Source organism: Sus scrofa, chromosome 6 (genome assembly GCF_000003025.6).
Source record: "Sus scrofa isolate TJ Tabasco breed Duroc chromosome 6, Sscrofa11.1, whole genome shotgun sequence".
NCBI lineage: Eukaryota > Metazoa > Chordata > Mammalia > Artiodactyla > Suidae > Sus > Sus scrofa.
The window spans coordinates 72,274,094-72,294,956 of NC_010448.4; the positions used below are offsets into that span (position 1 = coordinate 72,274,094).

The 20,863-nt window shown below is 46.8% G+C and overlaps 1 protein-coding gene across 13 annotated transcripts in view; it reads left to right on the forward strand.

Annotated features, from left to right (window-relative positions):
- The window catches only part of VPS13D (vacuolar protein sorting 13 homolog D), a 257,392-nt gene that overhangs the window by 17,229 nt on the left and 219,300 nt on the right, over positions 1-20,863 (forward strand). For 11 of the 13 annotated variants that reach the window (XR_002344909.1, XR_002344910.1, XR_002344911.1 and 8 more), the window contains 14 exons: positions 552-656; positions 2,049-2,219; positions 2,552-2,652; positions 3,736-3,904; positions 5,796-5,897; positions 6,039-6,240; positions 7,235-7,414; positions 8,825-8,955; positions 9,798-9,873; positions 10,599-10,769; positions 11,748-11,878; positions 13,512-13,644; positions 15,705-17,918; positions 20,475-20,626. Coding sequence is in view for 7 of the 13 variants with exons in the window: in XM_021095374.1 (XP_020951033.1) it covers positions 552-656; positions 2,049-2,219; positions 2,552-2,652; positions 3,736-3,904; positions 5,796-5,897; positions 6,039-6,240; positions 7,235-7,414; positions 8,825-8,955; positions 9,798-9,873; positions 10,599-10,769; positions 11,748-11,878; positions 13,512-13,644; positions 15,705-17,918; positions 20,475-20,626 (4,038 nt within the window). In the remaining 6 variants the exon portion in view is untranslated. The remainder of the gene's footprint in view (positions 1-551; positions 657-2,048; positions 2,220-2,551; positions 2,653-3,735; positions 3,905-5,795; positions 5,898-6,038; positions 6,241-7,234; positions 7,415-8,824; positions 8,956-9,797; positions 9,874-10,598; positions 10,770-11,747; positions 11,879-13,511; positions 13,645-15,704; positions 17,919-20,474; positions 20,627-20,863) is intronic. The other 2 variants (XM_021095377.1, XM_021095381.1) reach the window with 2 other exon arrangements.

Sequence of the window (20,863 nt, forward strand, 5' to 3'; positions counted from 1 at the left end):
TCCCATTCACAGGTTTGGGGGTGCAGGAAACTAATCAACTTAGCACCTCGTGGCATCCCCAAGCTACTTTCTTTTCTCAACCCTTCACAACTCCGCCCTCCAAATATGTGTCCACACGCCAGGCCTGCCCCCGTGCCCGAGGGCAGTGGTCCAGTTACACGATGCGTTCGCCGTCCTCTGGGGCCACAGGCCTTTTGTGTCATTGGCCCCGGTCTTTGAAGTGCGTTCCAGTCCTTCCCTCCCCTCCTTTGTCTGAAATTTACACGGTTTTTGACACTCATCTGTGCAGTGACATTTTCCCTTTGCTTATAGCATTTTCTATATTCTGCTGCTGCGGCTTCCCTCTGCCTAATTGAAATTGTCTACATCTTCGTATTTCCAGTTAGCTAGATTCTGGACTCTGTTTAAGAGCGAAACCACGTTTTCATTCAGTTCTGTACCCTCAGCACCTTGCCAAGTGGCCGATGCTTGATTCTCCGCAAATGGCCCTTTGAGTGGATTGAGTCCATTTAAGAATAAAGAATCTTGTTTTCCTCCCTGTCTTCCCTCAGGTGCAGAAATTAATGCGGAAAAAGCAGTTAGATGTGGCAGAGTTTAGCATCTATTGGGATGTCGACTGCACTTTATTGGGGGATTTGCCTCAGGTGGAGCTGCAGGTATGGTTCTGGCAGGGCTCTGTTACGATCCAACACCAAAGTGAAGGGGGCTAAGATCACTGCCTCTTACGGTTTGTTCCCTGCGTCTCTGTCCCCATTCTCACCCCATCTCCCTCCATAGGCACACGCCCTCGAGTATGTTTGCTTGGGGTACTTGCTCTACGTGTACCTCTGAACAATGTATGGGGTTTTGTGTATGTTTTACATTTATTATAGATTATAGTGTATTATAGTTTATTTGTTTCCCTTATTTCACTTAAAGCTCTATTTTTAAGGTGGTTCACAGTGTTGCTGTTTATACTTCATTGCTTCTGACTACTGCATGGTGTTCCACTACCTGCACTTAACACGTTAGAATTCTCCATGATCTCCGCCGCCATTGTACTGGGCATCCACATAATCCAAGAACAAAGCGCTAGATCTGATTCTTAAAGGAGCACTTTCTTAACTATGTTTTATGTTGAAATTTCACCTCTGGTGGCATTTCTTTAAGAAGTACTTAGAAAGGAGTTCTCACTGTGGCGCAGTGGGTTAAGGATCCAGCTACAGCAGCTTGGGTCCTGCTGTGGTGTGGGTTCAATCCTTGGCCTGGCACAGTGGGTTAAGGATCTGAGGCTGGCCCAGCTGTAGCATAGGTCAGTTGCAGCTCTGGCTCGGATTTGATCCCTGGCCTGGGTGTGGCCAAAAAGGATTTAAAAAAAAAAAAAAGGAAATATTTAGAAAGTCATTATAAATCATTGAATATGAAGTGTTACTATTTGTGGAGGATATTAAAACAAGATCTCAGCTTAATCTTTTTGTGAAGCAATTGTAGATGGTTTAAGTGAAATGGAGAAAACGGACTCATTTCCTCCCCTCAATCACGATTATCTTTGGCTTGCATGCTATTGTGCAGAATGGTTTTTGTTTTGCTAACTTGACTAAATAAATGCTGTGCATCCATACAGTAAAACAATGTGTAACTACCAAAAAATAAAGGCAAAGTTCTTTATGATGAGCATGCCATAGTCTCAAAGACATATAGCATTCAGTTTCTCAAACCAAGGCAAAACAGCCTGTATACCGTGTGTGTAAGAATGGATATAGAACCAGAAAATCATGGATTTGCCGGAATATGCAGAACGCCTCTGGTGGAATGCATCAGAAACTGGAATCACTGGTCACCTCTGACTTGGTGGCTGGAGGAGGGAGATTTCCCTTTTTTTTGTCCTTTGAAGTTTTAAACCACGTGAGTGTATTACCTAGTAAGAAATAAAATAAAAGAGCTTGAGAGTCCCAGTTTTATCCTGGTTTTAGATTCTGATGTGCGCGCTGTAGATTAGGTAACGTCCCCACGTGTGACTTGATGCTGCAAACACGTACTCTAACGACGGGCCTTCTCGTGATGCTCAGGAGGCCATGGACAGGAGCTTGGACCGGCGCGATCATCACTACATCCTGGCTCCTGTGTGCGCGTCCGCGCTCCTGAAGAGAAACTGCTCCAAAGAGCCGCTGAGGTCTCGGCACGCTCCCCGTATCGAATGCGATATTCACCTGGAGACCATTCCCTTGAAACTCTCCCAGGTACCCTCCTTCTCCCCGAGACCCTCCTGTGGCGGGTGCAGAGCTCACTGTCCTCAGCTGGATCGGAGGCAGGGGTGGGGGGTGGGGTCCCCTCGGGTTAGTTGGGACCTGCTGTGTTCCGTGCTGAGCCCAGAGTACCGGAGCCGGTAAATGTGAATGCTTCACCGACGGTGGTTCAGGGAAAAATGCCCCTCGAGTTTGCTCTTCCAGTTTGCACTGGATTTCAACCCAGTGGGTTAGCTGATACGAATTGTTCCTGTGACCTATACGTTTTAACTGAGCAAAAGAAACAAACTGCTTCTAACCTGTATCTCTTAACCTCCAATAAAAAGCTGCAATACCGGCAAATCATGGAATTCCTCAAGGAGCTGGAACGAAAGGAGAGGCAGGCGAAGTTCCGGAAATGGAAACCCAGAGTGGCGGTGTCTGAGAAGTAAGGCTTGTCAACCAAGCGTTGTGTCTGAAACGCATTTTATAGCAGGTTCTTTATTTGTACGTAGATGGGAATGTGCCTCGCTATCTTTTCAATGTGGTTGGAGATAAAAGGACAGTCGAGGAGCTCCCATCGTGGCTTAGCAGTAAGGAACCCGACTAGTATCCATGAGGAAGCAGGTTCGATCCCTGGTCTCGCTCAGTGGGATCTGGCATTGCCGTGAGCTGTGGTGTCGGTCACCCATGCGGCTTGGATCCTGCGTGGCTGTGGCTGTGGGGTAGGCTGGCAGCTGTAGCTCTGATTGAACCTCTAGCCTGGGAACCTCCATATGCTGTGGGTGCTGCCCCCACCAAAGGAAAGTATAGTCGATTTTTCAGTCTTTAAAATACCGTTTCTGTTGCTTATCATCGTTGATGTTCTTACTGTATGTTTATCTGGTGTCTCGGGTTGTAGTCGTAGGTCGGGGTGGTGGGATGGAGAAGGACCTCTTGGTCTCACTTAGCGAGGACACTGGCATTGCTCTGGTGGGATCTAGTTGTTAGTCAATACTTTGCAGCACTCTTGAACCGACTGGTATCTGTCTTTCCTCCAAAGCTGCTTGGTTCCCATTTATAGAGCACACTTCATAACACCTATGGCAAAAATACATCTTTTCATGGAGGTGTGATAAACTTGCCTCGTCAACGCATTAAAACTTTTTAAAGACCCTGTGTGTTTCCAGTCCTTCCTGAAGTATTTCATTGAAACCTGACATAGTTGACTCGTTGCTGATTATCTTGTGGTGGTATTTAGCATGTAGCCACGACTTGATTTTCTGGCAGTGGCGACTTGAGACCAGTTGAGTAATGTATTATTACTGGAGTATAAATTGGGGATCGGTCATGGCGATGTGCTTTGCCAGTAGATTCACTGTCCACACACGCTGAGGTGAGCCTGATGTTACTTGAGTTCGAGGCGTAAACTGCTGGCAGGCAAGAGAAGAAGGTGTCTCGGAGTGGGAGTGGTGTGTTGTGGGCCGCCCCGGGTCGACAGCATTTTTGCCCCTTTCTTGGTTGGTAATCGGACGGTTCTGAAATGTTTCAGCTGCCGAGAGTGGTGGTACTTTGCTTTGAACGCCAACCTGCACGAGATCCGGGAACAGAGGACGCGCTGCACGTGGGACTTCCTGTTGCACCGGGCCCGCGATGCCGTGTCTTACACTGACAAATACTTCACCAAGTTGAAAGGAGGCTTGCTGTCGGCAGACGACACGGTGAGGGGCTGCTGTCTTGTCTCCCGTCAGAGGATAAGAATCTCTCTCAAAGGCAGAAGAAAATGGACTCCGTGAAGAAGTCAGGTCTTTGTTAGGGATCTTGTTTTTACAGGGCAGAGTCGGCCTTCCTTGGCGAGAACTTCTTGGAAGGCTAGCTTTGTCTCGACAGGAAGCATCCCCCACCTTCTGTTGCTTGAGGAGAGGCTCCTGCCAGGCCTCTGGGCACGCTCCCCACCCCCCAGCTCTGCGTGCAGGGCCCAGAGAGGCTTCTCCTCTTGTCACTCATGTCTCTTCAAAGCCTGATCCTAACTCTTTTGCTCCAAAGTCTGTACCTGATCTCTGTGGACTTTCCTAATTCCAGTAGACTTGATTGGATTTGGGGTTTTGGAGGCAGAGCCCCAGCAGAGGGTGTGAAGCGGGAGGGAGGCGAGCCCCTGTGTCACTTAACTGCAGGACCAGACACTCTTGGAACCGGCAGTCCCCAAGTCCCAGCCTGGAGCCCCCTCCTGTCTCTCTCTGGTCTCTCTGCCTCGGTCTCTTCAGGAGGGCAGTGGAGAGTGCTTTCCTCCTTGATTTGTTTCAGTTTTGTGAGCGTCAGTTTTCTCCCATAGCCGTTTAGACTGTTTCCTGTATTTTGCCGTGGGTGCTGTCTCTTCATTAACTCTTTCTCTAGGAAATCCTTCTCAGCTTCCCTCTGGCACCTGTCTTAGCTTGGGTTGCAATACCCATTCCACCGACTGGGGGCCTTCACCGGCAGACATCTGTTTCTCACAGTTCTGGAGGCTGCCAGGTCCGTGATCAAAGCACTGGGGGAAGATGGCCTTCTTGGCTTGTGGGCAGCCGCCTCTCCCTGTGCTCACCTGGCCTTTCCTGGGTGGAGGCATCTTTCTGCCTCCCCTTCTTCTAAGGGAACTCATCCCATCTGATGCTCCCACCTCACCACCTCATCTAAGCCTCTTCACCTCTCAGGGCGCCTTCAAGTCCCATCACCAGGGAAGGTTAGGGCTCCAGCGTATGAGTCTGGGGGGGAACACATGCAGCCTGAGAGAGCACCCTGCTCTGGTCCCCAGCAGCAGTGCTGAATCCCTGGGTGTTCTCACCGCTCCTCACCCAGTCACTTGGCTAATGCTTTTGTCCCCAGGGTCAGGCATGGTCACTGGCACAGAGACCTTATGAAAAGGGCGGAATAAACCAGACCTTTTGTTTTGGCTGATTTTCTTAAAGGCCCAGGCAAAGACATGGAGGGAGAGGAAACTCGAAATCACAGCTAATTTATAACACGTAAACACATATGATCCCCTCTTTCCCAGTGGTAGGGTGGAAGGAACCGCTGGGGCAGCTGACTCTCCTTTGCTTTGCATCTGCATCTAGCTGGCCACCATTGCTCTCTGCTAACTAGCATAAAGCAGATTAAAATGGCCACCTCCTTGCTCATGAAACAGAAGGGAGCTGGAGGCCCCCACACTTACTGTGTCAACTTGGTCCTCAGTTTCCTCATCCGAAGGGGGAAGAGTCATAGAATAACTAGCCGTCTTGCTGACTCAGGTGAGGTACGGAGCACGTGAAGTCGCTCAGTAACCTGTCATTTCTGTGCAGAGTTGGGATATTCCAGCAGCACTCGTACGTGTCACCCATTTGCAACTCAGGGCTCCCTCTCTCGTCACCAGGAGTCTCAGAGACCACGTAGAACCTGCTGGGGTTACATGGAAAAGCTCTTTCAACCAGAACCGTAGCAGTGATGGAACTTTGTATCTGCATTGTGTTTTGGCCTTTGAAATGTTGGGGACCACACAGGTTCCTTCGCGGTACTGGGGTGCTTGGGGAAGCTGTCCGCCTCCTCTGGAGCCGTAATACCTATAGTGCTTGTTTGTTTTTATTTTCACCCAAACAGGAGGAAATGTGTCGGATTGAAGAGGAGCAGAGCTTCGAGGAATTGAAGATTTTGCGTGAGCTGGTTCATGAACGATTCCACAAACAGGAAGAACTGGCCGAGGTACGAGACGCTTTGTGAGGAGAGGTGCCCGGGCTCAGCGTGCTCTGAGTGCCTCTTTGGGGGACAGAGAGCGAGCAGAGACACTCCCCTCCCTGTTTCTGCCTCTGGCCCCTCATGTGTGCTCCTTTTTGATTGATACAGAGCCTGCGGGAGCCTCAGTTTGAGTCCCCTGGGGACTCTCCCGGAGACCCGGAGAGCGGTGGAGGCGGTGGGATGCTGCAGTACCTTCAGTCCTGGTTTCCTGGCTGGGGCGGCTGGTACGGGCAGCACAGCCCTGAAGGGAGGCCAGGCGAGGGGCTGACAGCAGAGCGGCAGGCGCCGTGGACGCCCGAGGAGATCCTGGGTAAGGCGGGAGCCGGCCGTCCCTTGCCCTTCTCCGCTGCGGTGAAGGGGACACTCGGTTCACAGTTCACTGCTATTTGTGAAACATTTCAGATAAATAAGTAGACATTTGTGAAGCAGTTTGTCTCTTGTTCTAGAGGCAGGGGAATTTTCAAGAGAGACTTCGTTTGCATCTCTGTTACTGAATTTGAATGTTGGTGTGGTTGCTGGTGGGTCTGAGTGGCAGCAGTCCTGAGAGAATGAAGTCTGAGCAAAAGTCTTAAACTTGGAGCCCTGAATACAGTCCAGAGCCACCTTTAGACCCAGGCTGTCCAGTATGGTAACTGTAGTCACAAATAGCTATTTCACTGTATTAAAACAAAAGGAAAAATTTACTAGCTCAGTTGGCCAGCCACCGCCTTGGCCAAAGGGCTCAAGGCGCTGTGGTTAGTGGCCGCTCGTCGGGATGGTGCCACGTGGAACATCGCATCACACTGGCAGGGCTGCCTCACGCTGAACTCGATCGGGAGTTCAGCGTTGTCCTTTGATAGTAAGTTGGTAAGAGCCCTTATAAAGCAGTTCGGTTGTTTTACGTTGATGAGTAGATGTAAATAAACTCCATGACCTTGGAGTTCTTCTCTAAAAAATAGGAAAAATACGTAGTGTCACCAGGACCATAATTGGAGGCTTTTAAACTTTCCCATGTTTTTTTTTTCTTTTCTTTCTTTCTTTTTTTGCTTTTTAAGACCAAACCCGTGGCATATGGGGGTTCCCAGGCTGGGGGTCTAATTGGAGCCACAGCTGCTGGCCACAGCCACAGCCACAGCAACGCCAGATCCCAGCCACCTCTGTGACCTACACCACAGCTCATGGCAACACCAGATCCTTGACTCCTTGAGTGAGGCCAGGGATCGAACCTGCAACCTCATGGTTCCCAGTCGGGTTCGTTTCCACTGTGCCACAACGGGAACGCCCTCCCATGTTTTTTCTTCAAGTCTTTTCTTCCTCACATTCAGGCTCTGAGGAGTTTTTTGACCCCACTGCAGACGCCTCTTGTATGAACACGTACACAAAGCGAGACCATGTCTTTGCCAAACTGAACTTGCAGTTGCAGCGAGGGACTGTGACTCTGTTGCACCAGGAGCAGGGAGCTCCTCAGACGAATCAAAGTGCTTTCATGCAGCTCGAGTTTTCAGGTACTGCCCCAAAGAGCTACCTGTGCTCTTTATCACCTGGGTACCAGTGTCCGCCTGAGTCTCACTGTCTGCGGTAATTATGTTCTAGAAAGTTGCTGTGAATGCTGAATTGTTGAATACGCAATCATGGCCCCACTTGGTTAGGTGCCTGTAAGCCTCTGGTCATCACGTTCCTCAGCGCTTCAGTCTATGAGCTTCTTAAATGTGTGTTTGCTTAAAGGCCCCTTACTTATATGTCGTATTGATTCGTTAATTGAATTCACGGCCAGCGGCACTGTAACTCCTGCCTCGGTGAAGCTTATTCACCACGTGTATTTCCTCTGGAAGGCACTTTAGCACAGTGCTTGGCGGCTCTTTAAAAGTGCAAAAAACTTGGCACTAAACGGACTCCTGTGAGCTGAAATGCGAAGGCAGAGCGTTGCCTTATTCAGCTCCAGCTGGGAACATGGACCTCAGGGGACTCAAACATTCCGCTGCTCGGCACCTGTCTGCAAGGCACTGCCTGTGTTCTTTTGGGGTGACACATGACGTTTAGTGAGTAGGCGAATTAGCAAATATGGAATCTGTACATTTTGAAGATTGTATTTGAATTTGAATTAAAGGTATACAAGTAAATACTCAGATGTTGGTTTTCTCTTCTCACAAAGAGTTTTATTGCAGTTCTTAAAATAGGCCCCTTATCTGAGGTTCGTCAGTAAAGGCAAATGACCCCCTAAAAAAGCCAGGAGTTTTTTTGTTTTGTTTTGTTTTGTTGTTTTGTCTTTTTGCTATTTCTTGGGCCACTCCCGCAGCATATGGAGGTTCCCAGGCTAGGGGTCGAATCGGAGCTGTAGCCACCGGCCTACGCCAGAGCCACAGCCATGCCAGATCCGAGCCACGTCTGCAACCTACACCACAGCTCACGGCAATGCCAGATCGTCAACCCACTGAGCAAGGGCAGGGACCGAACCCGTAACCTCATGGTTCCTAGTTGGATTCGTTAACCACTGCGCCACAACGGGCACTCCTGTTTTTGTTTTTTGAGAGGCCAAGTGATAGGCAAGAACTAGATTTATTAAGATAGGACGCTTGCGAGAGATGTAAGCGGGCAGGCAAGGAAGCTCTGCCAAGCCAGTTTGTTTTAGACTTCAGCATCTTGCGAGCTGGGAAATCACAGCCTTAGTGTGAGTTAGCAGACTGAGCTTACCTGTAAAATGCTCTGTTTAAAATTCATTCTGTTGGGAAACTTTGAATATTTCTTATATATTTCCATAGATAGATGTATAGGTATGTAGATAGGGTTATTCTAATTTCAAGGAGAACTAGGTCATGATATCTGATAGTCTCCTGTAAAATATTAATGTTCGATACTTTTAAAATACTCAAGGCTCTGACGGCGTATAATCAGCTCTTAACACTTATTTTCTGTAGGTGTAAAACTCCTCGCCGAGTCTCTTCCTCGAAGGAATTCCTCCTTGCTTCTAGTCCGCTTGGGCGGCCTGTTTCTTCGCGACCTGGCCACGGCAGGAACCATATTTCCTCTCCTGGTCTTCCCCAATCCGGTATGTACCGCACTGGGGGCTGATCCATCCAGGGTGTCGGTGAATTGTGGTCTGTTTTAGGCAAGTAGCATGTAACAGTAATTTGATTTGTTCTAACAGTTGATCATTTTGAGGCAGGCTGATTCAGATCAAAGTGGAGTTAGAAACGTCTTTTTTGAATGTGTCAGAGAGCGGGGGGCGGGGGGGCGGATTTATGGCAGTGCCTCCTTCCCTTCCTGTGTTAGACCCTCCTTGGAATAGCTGCTCTGATTTGGAAGATAATGCCGTAAGCGCCACCATTTTCTGCATTTCAAGGTCAATATTTGAATTTCCACTGTATCTGGCAGTGATTTTCATGTACCCTGACCCTTAGTCACTGATAGGATGTGTCATCTTTCCAGAGTTACAAAAGAACCGCCTCGTGTTTTCTAGATATGTGTAATATTTTATGCATAATATTCTTTTTCGATTAGAAGATCTTTGATCTAAAAGTTGGCAGAGACAGTATCAGAACAGTTGAATCTTTAGCCCCTTGTTCTTCTCATAGTTTTTTGGTGCGGGGGATTGTGGAGAGGGTGGGAGGGCAGAGAGAATGTTAGAAAAGCCACACACCTTTGGTGCCCGCTGAGCAGTCATTCGTTCTGTGTGTGGTGTGCAGGCTAGCGCACTGCCCATGCGAGCCTGGGAGAAAGGCATGGGCCGGTGGGCTCAGCCTGAGGGTCTGCGGTCACCTGGTGTCAGACACGTTCTGATTCGATTGTGCTAAGACGAGTGATGCGTAAGGTGAAAATGTGAGAGTGTGTGTGCCCGGCGAATCGGCCCCTCTTGCCCTAACCTTTATGCATTTTGTGTGGGTTCATCAGCAAAAAGAAGTTGGCAGAGTCTCACAGTCTTTTGGTCTCCAGACAACTTCTGCAGATAGAAGTGATCATTGCCCTGGTGAGTTGTCATATGTTCTTAAACTCTTCCTTAAAAACACAATGAGGGGAGTTCCCGTCGTGGCTCAGCAGAAACGGAAACGAATCTGACTAGTATCCATGAGGACGCAGGTTTGATCCCTGCTCTCGCTCAGTGGGTTAAGGATCCGTGAGCTGTGGTGTAGGTCACAGATGCGGCTCAGATCTGGCGTTGCCGTGCCTGTGGTGTAGGCCGGCAGCTGTAGCTCTGATTGGACCCCTAGCCTGGGAACCTCCATGTGCCAAGGGTGTGGCCCTAAAAAGCAAAAAAACAAAAAAAAAACAAACAAAAAACAAAAAACAAAAAAAACACAGTGACCATAGCTCAGTAGTCTTGGTCCACAAAGAGGGTGCATGTCCTGCTTTGTGCCCTGTGATTTGCTGTGTAGCCCCGTGTCTGATGTGGAAACTGCCTCATGCTCTCCCCCCACCCTCGCCCCATGTGTGACTGGAGCAACTCGCAGGGCCTCTGGGTCCTGGGTTCCATAATGGGAGCAAGTCCAACAACCCGGCCTGGGTGAGTCCTGTTGAAAATTAGAGCCAATCTTCATTAGGTTCACTGTTTATAAAATTGTCATAAGTGAGAACTAATTGGAAAATAATTTAAAAAAATGTCTTCCCCTCCCCGCAGAAGTTCCTTGCAGGTTATCGAAAATAAGGTAATTGTTTTGCTATGTTCCATTTTCTTTCTCTGGTTCTTTCCTTTAGCTGCAGACCCAGACGACCCAGTTTTTGAGATGCTGTACGAGAGGAACCCAGTGCACAGCCAATTCGAGAGGCGGCTGCATGTCAGCACGAGGCCCTTGAACATTGTATATAATCCCCAGGCTATTAGAAAAGTAGCCGACTTTTTCTACAAGGGAAAGGTTCATACCTCAGGTTAACTTTTTTGTTTGTTTGATCTTATGTGACTTTCTAAAGATCGCTTTCTTGTATTTCTGGTGGACAGGGATTCTTATACACTCAGATGACCTGGCAGTGGTAGAAAAGGGCTCAGAGGAAGTGGGTAGGCTTGTCCTCTGTCACTCGATTGTCCTTGGAAAGTTACTCTTTCAAGAGGAATCGGTGTCTGTCATAGTTTCTCTTCCTTTGCCTTCATTTAGCCCACGTTTAAAAATATTTCTCATTCCATTAGGACGGTGGTTTCCTTGGCTACCCGGGGTTTTGGGGCAAGTGAGTTTAGGAAGGATGCTCAAGAATTTCCTTCTGGACGACGGCATCAGTGATCTGTTTTACTCGCTTGTGTCCTGCAGAGTCCATCATCACACGCTCCCGTATCATCCTTCATTTAGTTACACCTGCCTTTGTTCCCCCCAAAGATTTGAGATGTTCAGAAAAAGCCCTTCTATGGACAGGGAAATGGATAAGACAACAGCACTTTCCCAGATGTATCCCATCTCTCCCTCTTGATAATGAGTTGTCTGAGTTTTGGGTCCATTGTTTGAGTCTTTTCATGGAAACAATAGCCATAAATATCTTGGCCTCATTGCCGTGTCACTGATGGACGATAGAAGGCATATCCTTCTCAAGTCTAATTTCTCTTCCAGTGTAATGTCATGCTTTTAAGGACGTTGAAATAGAATAGTTTGGAATCTTTCAGAAAATGGTTTGAGAAATCCTAGTAAGTTAGGGACCCTCCCCTCGCACACTGCCTCTCTCCCTGTGGCTGTCTCTCAGCCACCTCTGCCTCTTTCCTGTTACCTTATGTAGCACAGGGTAAGTACAGTACGGAACTCTCGTGCTGCAGACTATTTTGTGGCTTTGGTGGAAATTCCCAGTTGGCATAGGTGTAGCAATGCTCTCTTTCACCTGGCCACTTGAAAATTCTGACTCTCTGGCATGTTTCTTATCTTGTAGGTTTTGGTTATCAGTCTGAACTTGAGTTGAGAGTGGCTGAAGCTGCCCGAAGACAGTATAACAGACTGAAGATGCAGACTAAGGCTGAAATCCGACAAACTCTTGATCGTTTGCTTGTGGGTGATTTCATAGTAAGTGGGCGTAATACATACTCTTTTTAGGGGGTGGAAGAAGCGAAAGCCCTTCTTTCTGTCAAGTTCTTTACGTGCTGTAGATAGACATGCTTGTATCCGTTTACAATAAGTAAACTGAACCTATGAAATACTTACCAGCTGCCAAAAAAAAAAAAAAAAAAAAATCCAGTGTTTTTATCGTTGGAGTTTAATAAATACTAACAGATGATCGGACTACATCACATTCTTCCTTGTTCCCCTCTTGGAAGACTCTCAAGGCCCGTCTTTGTTCCATTTTCTAGACCTGACATTTTATAAGTATTTAAGATCATCTCCTTTCACGTACTGTTATCAGAAGAAAAACAATTGGAATGACACCCCAGCTTTGATTTCTGGGGATGATGATCACTTTGTGATGCTAAGTGACCAGCTGACATGGGGTTAAGGAGATATAGGAGAGCCAAGAAACATCTCAACAGTCCAGCACACCTGGGTCTCTGACCCGCTGGCCTGGAGGTGCACTTCCAAGATACAGCAGTAGGTGGAGCAGTTGAGTGCAGTTTCTTTTGGACAGCGGGGAGCTGTCTCCCTTAATTGGCAGAAATGTTGAGAGGAAAAGGTATATGGTATGGGATGGAGAATGAGTCTTGATTTTTGTTTTTGTGTGTTTGTTTCAACACAAATTATAACATTTAGGATCTTTTGATTATCTTAGACCAAGAGGTTTTTTTTGTTTGTTTGTTTGTTTGTTTTGGCTGTGCTCGAGGCATGCGGAAGTTTCCCATGCCAGGGATTGAACCTGTGCAGTGACAATGCCAGACCCCTTAACCTGCTGAGTCATCGGGGAACTCCTCTTTTTGGTAACTTTTTTTTTTTTTTTCCTTTTTTAGGGCAGCACCTGCATATGGAGTTTCCCAGGCAAGGGGTCAAATCGGAGCTGTAGCAACCAGCCTACGCCACAGCCACAGCAATGCCAGATCCTTAACCCATGGAGCAAGGCCAGGGATCGAACCTGAAACCTCATGGTTCCTACTCGGATTCGTTTCCACTGCGCCATGACAGGAACTCCCTGATAACATTTATATAAATTTGCTTTTACCAAATATAATTGAGACAAAGTTTATTTGCAGGGAAAAGCTGTTCACAAATTCATGAATTGGTGTATTTTTTTTATCTCAAATGTCACAGCTTACATTTTTCACTAAGATATTTTGGCATGAAAGTTCAGAGTTAGCAATGTCCATGAATAGATAAAAATATTCGGATTTCTACATTTTTTGAATTCCACGGTTTCTACAATAAAGTGTTAAGTCCTATAAATTTAGAAATGTTTAAATCATTTAAACTTATTTAAATGTTTAAATGGTTTCTTAAACCACTGATCATCAAAATCAAAGCGCAGACAATTCCCTGAACCACTAATTTGCACATTTTTTTCCCTCCTGCTGCAGACATTTGCCTGTGCTGATATCTCAAATCCTCAAGCATTCGGATCCACTTTGGTTCTAAACATTCTGCTGTAATTCCATAGACCATTAGGTCATCCTGTGACCCTAGCTAGTGTGGCTTTTAGGGAGCCTTGAACCCCCCTTGATGAAGTTGCCCACCGTCAGCAGTTGCAGGTAAAAGTTATTTGTCATTCTTTTTGCAGGAGGAGAGTAAACGGTGGACTGTGCGACTAGATATTTCTGCCCCACAAGTGATTTTTCCTGATGACTTCAAATTCAAGAATCCCGTGCTGGTTGTCGTGGATCTAGGAAGAATGCTGTTGACCAATACCCAAGGTAAAGTGTGAACGGGAAGAAGTGAAAGCCGTACCTCGGTTGGACTGACCCTCTGTGCTGAACCCAGCAAAGCTTAAAAAGGATTTACTTAACACTTTTTAACTCTGAAGTTCACTGGTTGCTTTTTAATAATCGCTTCATTGGCGTACATTTGAAAATGTACAATTTAGTTGTTTTTAGTATATTCATAAGATTGCACAACTCTGTTATCTAATTCTAGAACATTTTCATCATTCCACGAAGAAAGTCTAACCCATAAGCAGTTAATCTCTATTACCACCTCTCCCAGCCCTTGCCAACCACTAATCTTGCCTTCTCTGTGGATTTGCATATTCCCAACAGTTCGTATGAATGGAATCGTGTAATATGTGGCCTCTTATGTCTGACTTCTTTTACTCAGCATAGTGTTTTCAAGGTTTATCCATGTCGTAGCAGGTGTCAATACTTCATTCCTATTTTCGGCAGAATAACATTCCCTGTATGAGTATGTTGCATTTTATTTATCCATTCATCAGTTGGTGGACATTTGAATTGTTTCCGGTTTTTGGCTCTTGTGAGTAGTGCTGGGATGAACACTCATGTACAGGCTTTTGTGTAGACGTATTTTCCATCTCCTGGATTTGTTTCAGTGTGAACTCACTGGGTCATATGATGACCTTATGTTTAACATTTTGAAGAACTGCCAGATTGTTTTCCAAGGAGGCTGCACCATTTGCCTATCTCACCAGCGTTGTATGAAGCTTCCAATTTCTCTACACCCTGGCAACACTTGTTATTCTATGTCTTTTGGATTCTAGCCATTTTTATGACTGTGAAGTCGTACCTCACCGTGGTTTTTATTTGTAGTTCTTATGTAATGTTTTGTATTTTAAGAAACATTATTTCTCAGTACATAATTTCAGGAATAGAGATTTAATCTATTTAGGAATATTGGGGACATATATAAAAAGGCTCCTGGAGTGTAATTCCGTTACTATTATTAGATTCAAAAAGTGTTCATTGTTTACTTTGAGATGGAAGGGAGGAAGGAGGATTCATGGGGTAAGAGAGGTCGAGGAAGCTTATCAAACAATCTCAACCTTATGTTACTTCACAGAAAGACCCAGAAGAGGAGGAGAGGGTAGGATTTGAGCTGGAGTGGAATAGTTTGGCCTAAGTGGAGTGTGAGAAGGGAATTGCATCTGGAGAAAAGGATTACACAGCCACAGAAAGTACCTACTTGAATTTATAAAAAACAAACAGGGAACAGGGACATAGGTGTCCAAACCCAGTGATGTGATTTTGTGGTTGTCTTGGCGCTGCTCCACAGGAGAGGGGTTAAGATGTGGACTCTGTGGCTGCAACGTGACGTCTTGAGCAGTTACTGCTTGCCAAGCACTGCTCTAGGCACGAGGGGTGTTGCGTCGAGGATGGCAGAGCAGACCTCTGTTCTTTTGGAACATTCTAGTGGGGGGAACAGAATGAACATAGACGAATCCAGGAAAAGGCAAACAAACATGGAGAGTGATGTGGGGGTGCTGGTGATGGTGGCTCAGGGCAGCACAGCTCAGGTGGCGGGAGGCAGCTTCCGGCAGCAGGTTGCTGGTTCCGCACCCTGTTGTGTGTTCCGTGTCAGCAGGGCTCCATCTCGTCTCATGTTTCTAAACTTTGAGTCTTTATGTTTTGACGTCCAGATCAGCAGGTGGGGTCACACTGAATAAATGGTAAATACAGAACATCATGCTTAAGAGTTTTTATCTATTTTTTTGTAAATTGGGGCTGGTCGATTCTGTACATCCCCTTTTTAAAAAAAAATGTAGTTGGTTTACAATGTTGTGCCAATTTCTGCCGTATAGCCAAGTGACCCAGTCATGCGTATACATACATTTTTTTCTCATAAGATCCTCCATCATGTCCTGTCCCAAGAGATTGGATACAGTTCCCTGTGCTGTACAGTAGGGCTCATTGCTTATCCATTCTGAGTGGAATCGTCTGCATGTACCTTTCTGAATCGTGACATTAAGGGAAGAGGGAGGAAAGAGCAGACATGTACTTTGAGTCTCCTCTTCTTCCCTCTGCAGATGACATCAAGGGGAAGAGCGGGGATGGCTCAGCATCCGAAGAGAATCAGTTTAGTGACGATGAATATAAGACCCCTCTGGCCACACCTCCGAACACCCCACCCCCCGAGACAAGTGGCAGTAGTGGGGAGAAAACACCTCCGTTTTCTGGTGTTGAATTCAGTGAAGAGCAGCTTCAGGCACAGCTAATGAGCACGAAGATGTACGAGAGGTACTCGCTGTCCTTCCTGGACCTCCAGATCATGGTGGGACGAGTGAAGGACAACTGGAAGCACGTCCAGGATATTGACGTGGGACCGACCCACGTGGTGGAGAAATTCAACGTTCACCTCCAGTTAGAGCGGCGGTTGATTTACACTTCAGATCCCAAGTACCCCGGAGCCGTGCTCTCAGGCAACCTTCCAGACCTAAAGATCCACATCAATGAAGATAAAATAGCAGCTCTGAAGAACTGCTTTGCTCTCCTGACCACCCCAGAAATGAAGACTTTGGACACTCAGTTTAAAGAGAAGATTTTCCCCCAAGGCGGGCAGCGGGGGAGTTTGCAGGACTCCGTGATGAATTTAACCCAGAGCATCGTGACCCTGGAGCAGCACACCCGGGAGGTTCTGGTGGAGTCCCAGCTCCTGCTGGCTGAGTTTCAAGTGAACTGCATGCAGCTCGGCGTTGAGAGCAACGGCCGGTACATTTCTGTGCTGAAGGTGTTCGGTACCAACGCTCACTTCGTGAAGAGGCCTTACGATGCCGAGGTCTCCCTCACCGTCCACGGTTTGCTCCTAGTGGACACCATGCAGACATACGGTGCTGATTTTGATCTTTTGATGGCTTCACACAAGAACCTGAGCTTTGATATCCCAACGGGGAGCCTCCGGGATAGCAGGGCCCAGTCTCCTGTCTCTGGATCCAACGCGGCCCACTTCACCAATGCTGCCACACTAAACGACCAGTCAGCCACGGGTATCTCTCTGGACAGAATTCTCACCAAAGAACAAGAGTCCCTCATTAAGCTGGAATATCAGTTTGTGAGTTCAGAGTGCCCATCGATGAATTTGGACAGCACTCTTCAGGTGATTTCACTACAGGTGAACAATTTGGATATTATCCTAAATCCAGAGACAATTGTGGAGCTGATTGGTTTTCTTCAAAAGTCCTTTCCCAAGGAAAAAGATGATTTGAGTCCTCAGCCTTTAATGACTGATTTTGAAAGAAGCTTTAGGGAACAAGGAGCCTACCAGTCTACCTACGAACAAAACACTGAGGTCGCGGTGGAAATCCACAGACTTAACTTACTGCTCCTGCGGACCGTGGGGATGGCACACGGGGAGAAGTACGGCAGGAAGATTGCAACGGCGAGTATAGGGGGCACCAAGGTCAATGTTTCCATGGGCAGCACGTTCGACGTGAACGGTTCTCTTGGCTGTTTGCAGCTCATGGATTTGACCCAAGACAATGTCAAGAACCAGTATGTTGTCAGCATTGGGAATTCCATAGGCTATGAAAACATCATCAGTGACATCGGCTACTTTGAGTCTGTATTTGTCAGGATGGAAGAGGCAGCCCTCACCGAAGCGCTGAGTTTCACCCTTGTTGAGAAATCGAAGCAGGAATGTTTTCTCAGCCTCAAGATGGCTTCCCTGCATTACAACCACTCTGCCAAATTTTTGAAGGAGTTGACATTGTCCATGGACGAACTGGAGGAAAATTTCCGAAGTATGCTGAAAAGCGCCGCCACCAAGGTGACCACGGTCCTGGCCACCAAGACGGCCGAGTACAGTGAGATGGTGTCACTCTTCGAAACTCCACGGAAGGCCCGGGAACCTTTTGTCTTAGAAGAAAATGACATATATGGGTTTGGCCTCGAGGCCTCTCATTCCGACACTGTAAAGCTGATCTTGAACATAAACATCGAGTCCCCAGTCGTGTCTGTCCCTCGGAAGCCTGGGAGCCCCGAGTTGTTGGTAGGACACCTGGGACAGATCTTCATCCAGAATTTTGTGGCGGGAGATGACGAATCCAGAAGCGATCGTCTGCAAGTGGAAATCAAAGACATTAAGTTATATTCTTTGAACTGCACCCAGCTGGCAGGCAGAGAGGGTCCTGGGCCTGAAGTAACCCGGGCGTTTTGCCCTCCTGCTGGGTCCGCCAGTGCCAACAGTCAGGAGGAAGCACATTTCACCCGACACGATTTCTTCGAGTCTTTGCATCGAGGTCAAGGTGAGGAGTGTGTCTCTTTTGCCTCATTTTGTTTAAACATTCCGTGCCCAGCTCACGCGGTACTTAGCTTAAAATAACAACAAAAACGTTTCTTAGAGGTATCCCCAGTTAATATTTAAGAAATCGAAATAGAATTTCAGTAGGATATTTGATATTAGGTTGGTATGTTTTCAGCTTTTTCCATTGAATAGCATATTTGGCAAAGTAAGAAGTTTTTTTGGCCGTGCCCATGGCATGTGGAAGTCCCCAGGCCAGAGACAGAACCTTTGTCACAGCAGTGACCTGAGCTGCTGCAGTGACCATGCCAGGTCCGTGACTGCTGCACCACAAGGAAATTCCTAAAAAAATTTTTTTTAAGTGGCCCCCTTGGGTGAGTGCTCATTTACAGAGATGCTTCAGTGAGTCAATTCTGTTAGAGTATTTAATTCGGTCAAATACATTTTTATTTATTTATTTTTTTGGTCTTGTTGCCATTTCTTGGGCTGCTCCCTCGGCGTATGGAGGTTCCCAGGCTGGGGGTTGAATCAAAGCTTTAGCCGCCAGCCTACACCACAGCCACAGCAACGCCAGATCCGAGCCACGTCTGCGACCTACACCAGAGCTCACGGCAACGCCGGATCCTTAACCCAAGGCCAGGGATCAAACCCACCACCTCATGGTTCCTAGTCGGATTCGTTAACCACTGAGCCACGACAGGAACTCCTCGGTCAAATACATTTGATTTTTTCATTCCTAAGCTGTTGCTCTTTCCTAAGTGATTTTTTTTTTTTTTTTTTTAGGGCCACACTTGCAGCACTTGGAAGTTCCCAGGCTAGGGGTTGAATCGGAGCTATAGCTGCTGGCCTATGCCACAGCCACAGCGATGCAGGATCTGAGCTGTATCTGTGGCCCACATCACAACTCACAGCAGCGCTGGATCCTTTAACCCACTGAGCCCTTGACCTCGTGGCTATTAGTCGGATTCGTTTCTGCTGAGCCACAATGGGGACTCCCTGATTGAATATTGTAACCTAAGATACCTGGAGAGGTTGACAGAAATAGAATGTGAAATTAAGTCTCTGGATGTTATGTTCTCCTTTGAGTATTCTCCTGTTTTCTGCAATGGTTTGGTCCAGGGTTCTAGGAATAAAATCCCTGTATTTGTGGGGTTTTTTTTTTTTTTTTTTTTTTTTTTTTTTTGTCTTTTTAGGGCCGTACCTGTGGCATATGGTGGTTCCCAGGCTAGGGGCTGAATCAGAGCTGTAGCCATTGGCCTACACGACAGCTACAGCAATGCTGGATCCGAGCCACATCTGCATCCTACACCATAGCTCACAGCAGTGTTGGATCCTTAACCCGCTGAGCAAGGCCAGGAATCACACTCGTTCTCATGGATACTAGTTGGGTTTGTTACCACTGAGCCATGACGGGAACTCCTGTGCTCTTGAACCGATCTGCTAAAACCAAACAGTTCAGTCTATTAGTCTTGGCATCTGCAGAAATCGGGTAAGCACTAGATGACGTTATTGATTGGTGGGTAAATTAATGCCTTTGAGTACTTCCCCTGTGGTTCTCAGATGTTAATTCACTGAGTCATTTACATGTTTGCCAAGAGATTGTTTTCTCCGTTTGGGATAAAAGTTGTTCACTTAGGAGCTCCTGCTGTGGTGCAGTGGGTTAAGAATCCATCTACAGTGGCTCCGGTAGCTGTAGGGGCATGGGTTCGATCCCCAGCCCAGTGCAGTGGGTTAAAGGATATGGCATTGCTGTAGCTGTGATGTAGCTTGCAGCTTCAGCTCAGATTCAATCCCTAGCCCAGGAACTTCCATATGCTGTGGCTGCAGCCATTCAAAAAAAAGTCATTCACTTAGAATTTTGTATTGTCCTTGATTCTGGTTTAGGCCCAATAAAAGGGATCAATCTATATCTGAAAGCTGGGTGTAGATGAACAATTTGGTTTGGAAAAATGCCAGCTTGGGAGGCTAAGAGAAGCTTAATGTGGATCCTGACCTGGGTTAATGTTCACCACACTGTTTGTTTGTTTGTTTTTGTCTTTTGTCTCTATAGGGCTGAACCCATGGCATATGGAGGTTCCCAGGCTAGAGGTCAAATTGGAGTTGTAGCTGCTGGCCTGCACCACAGCCACGGCAACACGGGATCAGAGCCTCATCTGAGACCTACACCATGGCTCATGGCAACGCCAGATCCTTAACCCACTGAGGGAGGCCAGGGATCAAACCTGCATCCTCATGGATCCTAGTCAGATTCGTTTCATTCTACTGAGCCATGACAGGAACTCCAACTGCACCATATTTTAAAGCCACCAAATGGAGCATGTCATGAAAATAGTGTTTCTTTTTGTGTATAAGTTTATTTTGCACCTCTGCTTGCTCTGAGTTTTTGTTTTGGGAATAGTTATCGCAGTTTGTCCTCAGTCATAGGCCCCAGGTGCCAGGCTAACCCGCCCTCCTGGTCGAAGAGCAACTCCTGGGCTTTGTTTTATGCAGCCTCCACTTTATCAGCAAGAACGCAATAAGTATGAGTGTTTCCAGTCTGTCATTTCCTCTCTTACACCAGCTTTTCACATCCTGAACAACACGACCATTCAGTTTAAATTGGAGAAGATCCCTATAGAGAGAGAATCTGAATTGACTTTCTCCCTTAGTCCAGATGACCTGGGAACTTCTAGCATCATGAAGATCGAAGGAAAATTTGTCAATCCAGTTCAGGTAAACACCTTAATGATGTTTAATCAGGACAGTTGAAGTCATGTAATTGTTTTACGTTTATGTTCTATAAACACATTTTGTTACATGTTATATATATAAAATGTTGGAAGGAAAAATATATAAATTCAGAGAGGTCATCCGTGTGTATTAATGTCGATAACTTGTTCCAATAAACATGGAATCCTTTTACCGTAGCCTTCTATCACTGTTCTTCTTCCTGTGGAGGGGGCTGAGTTC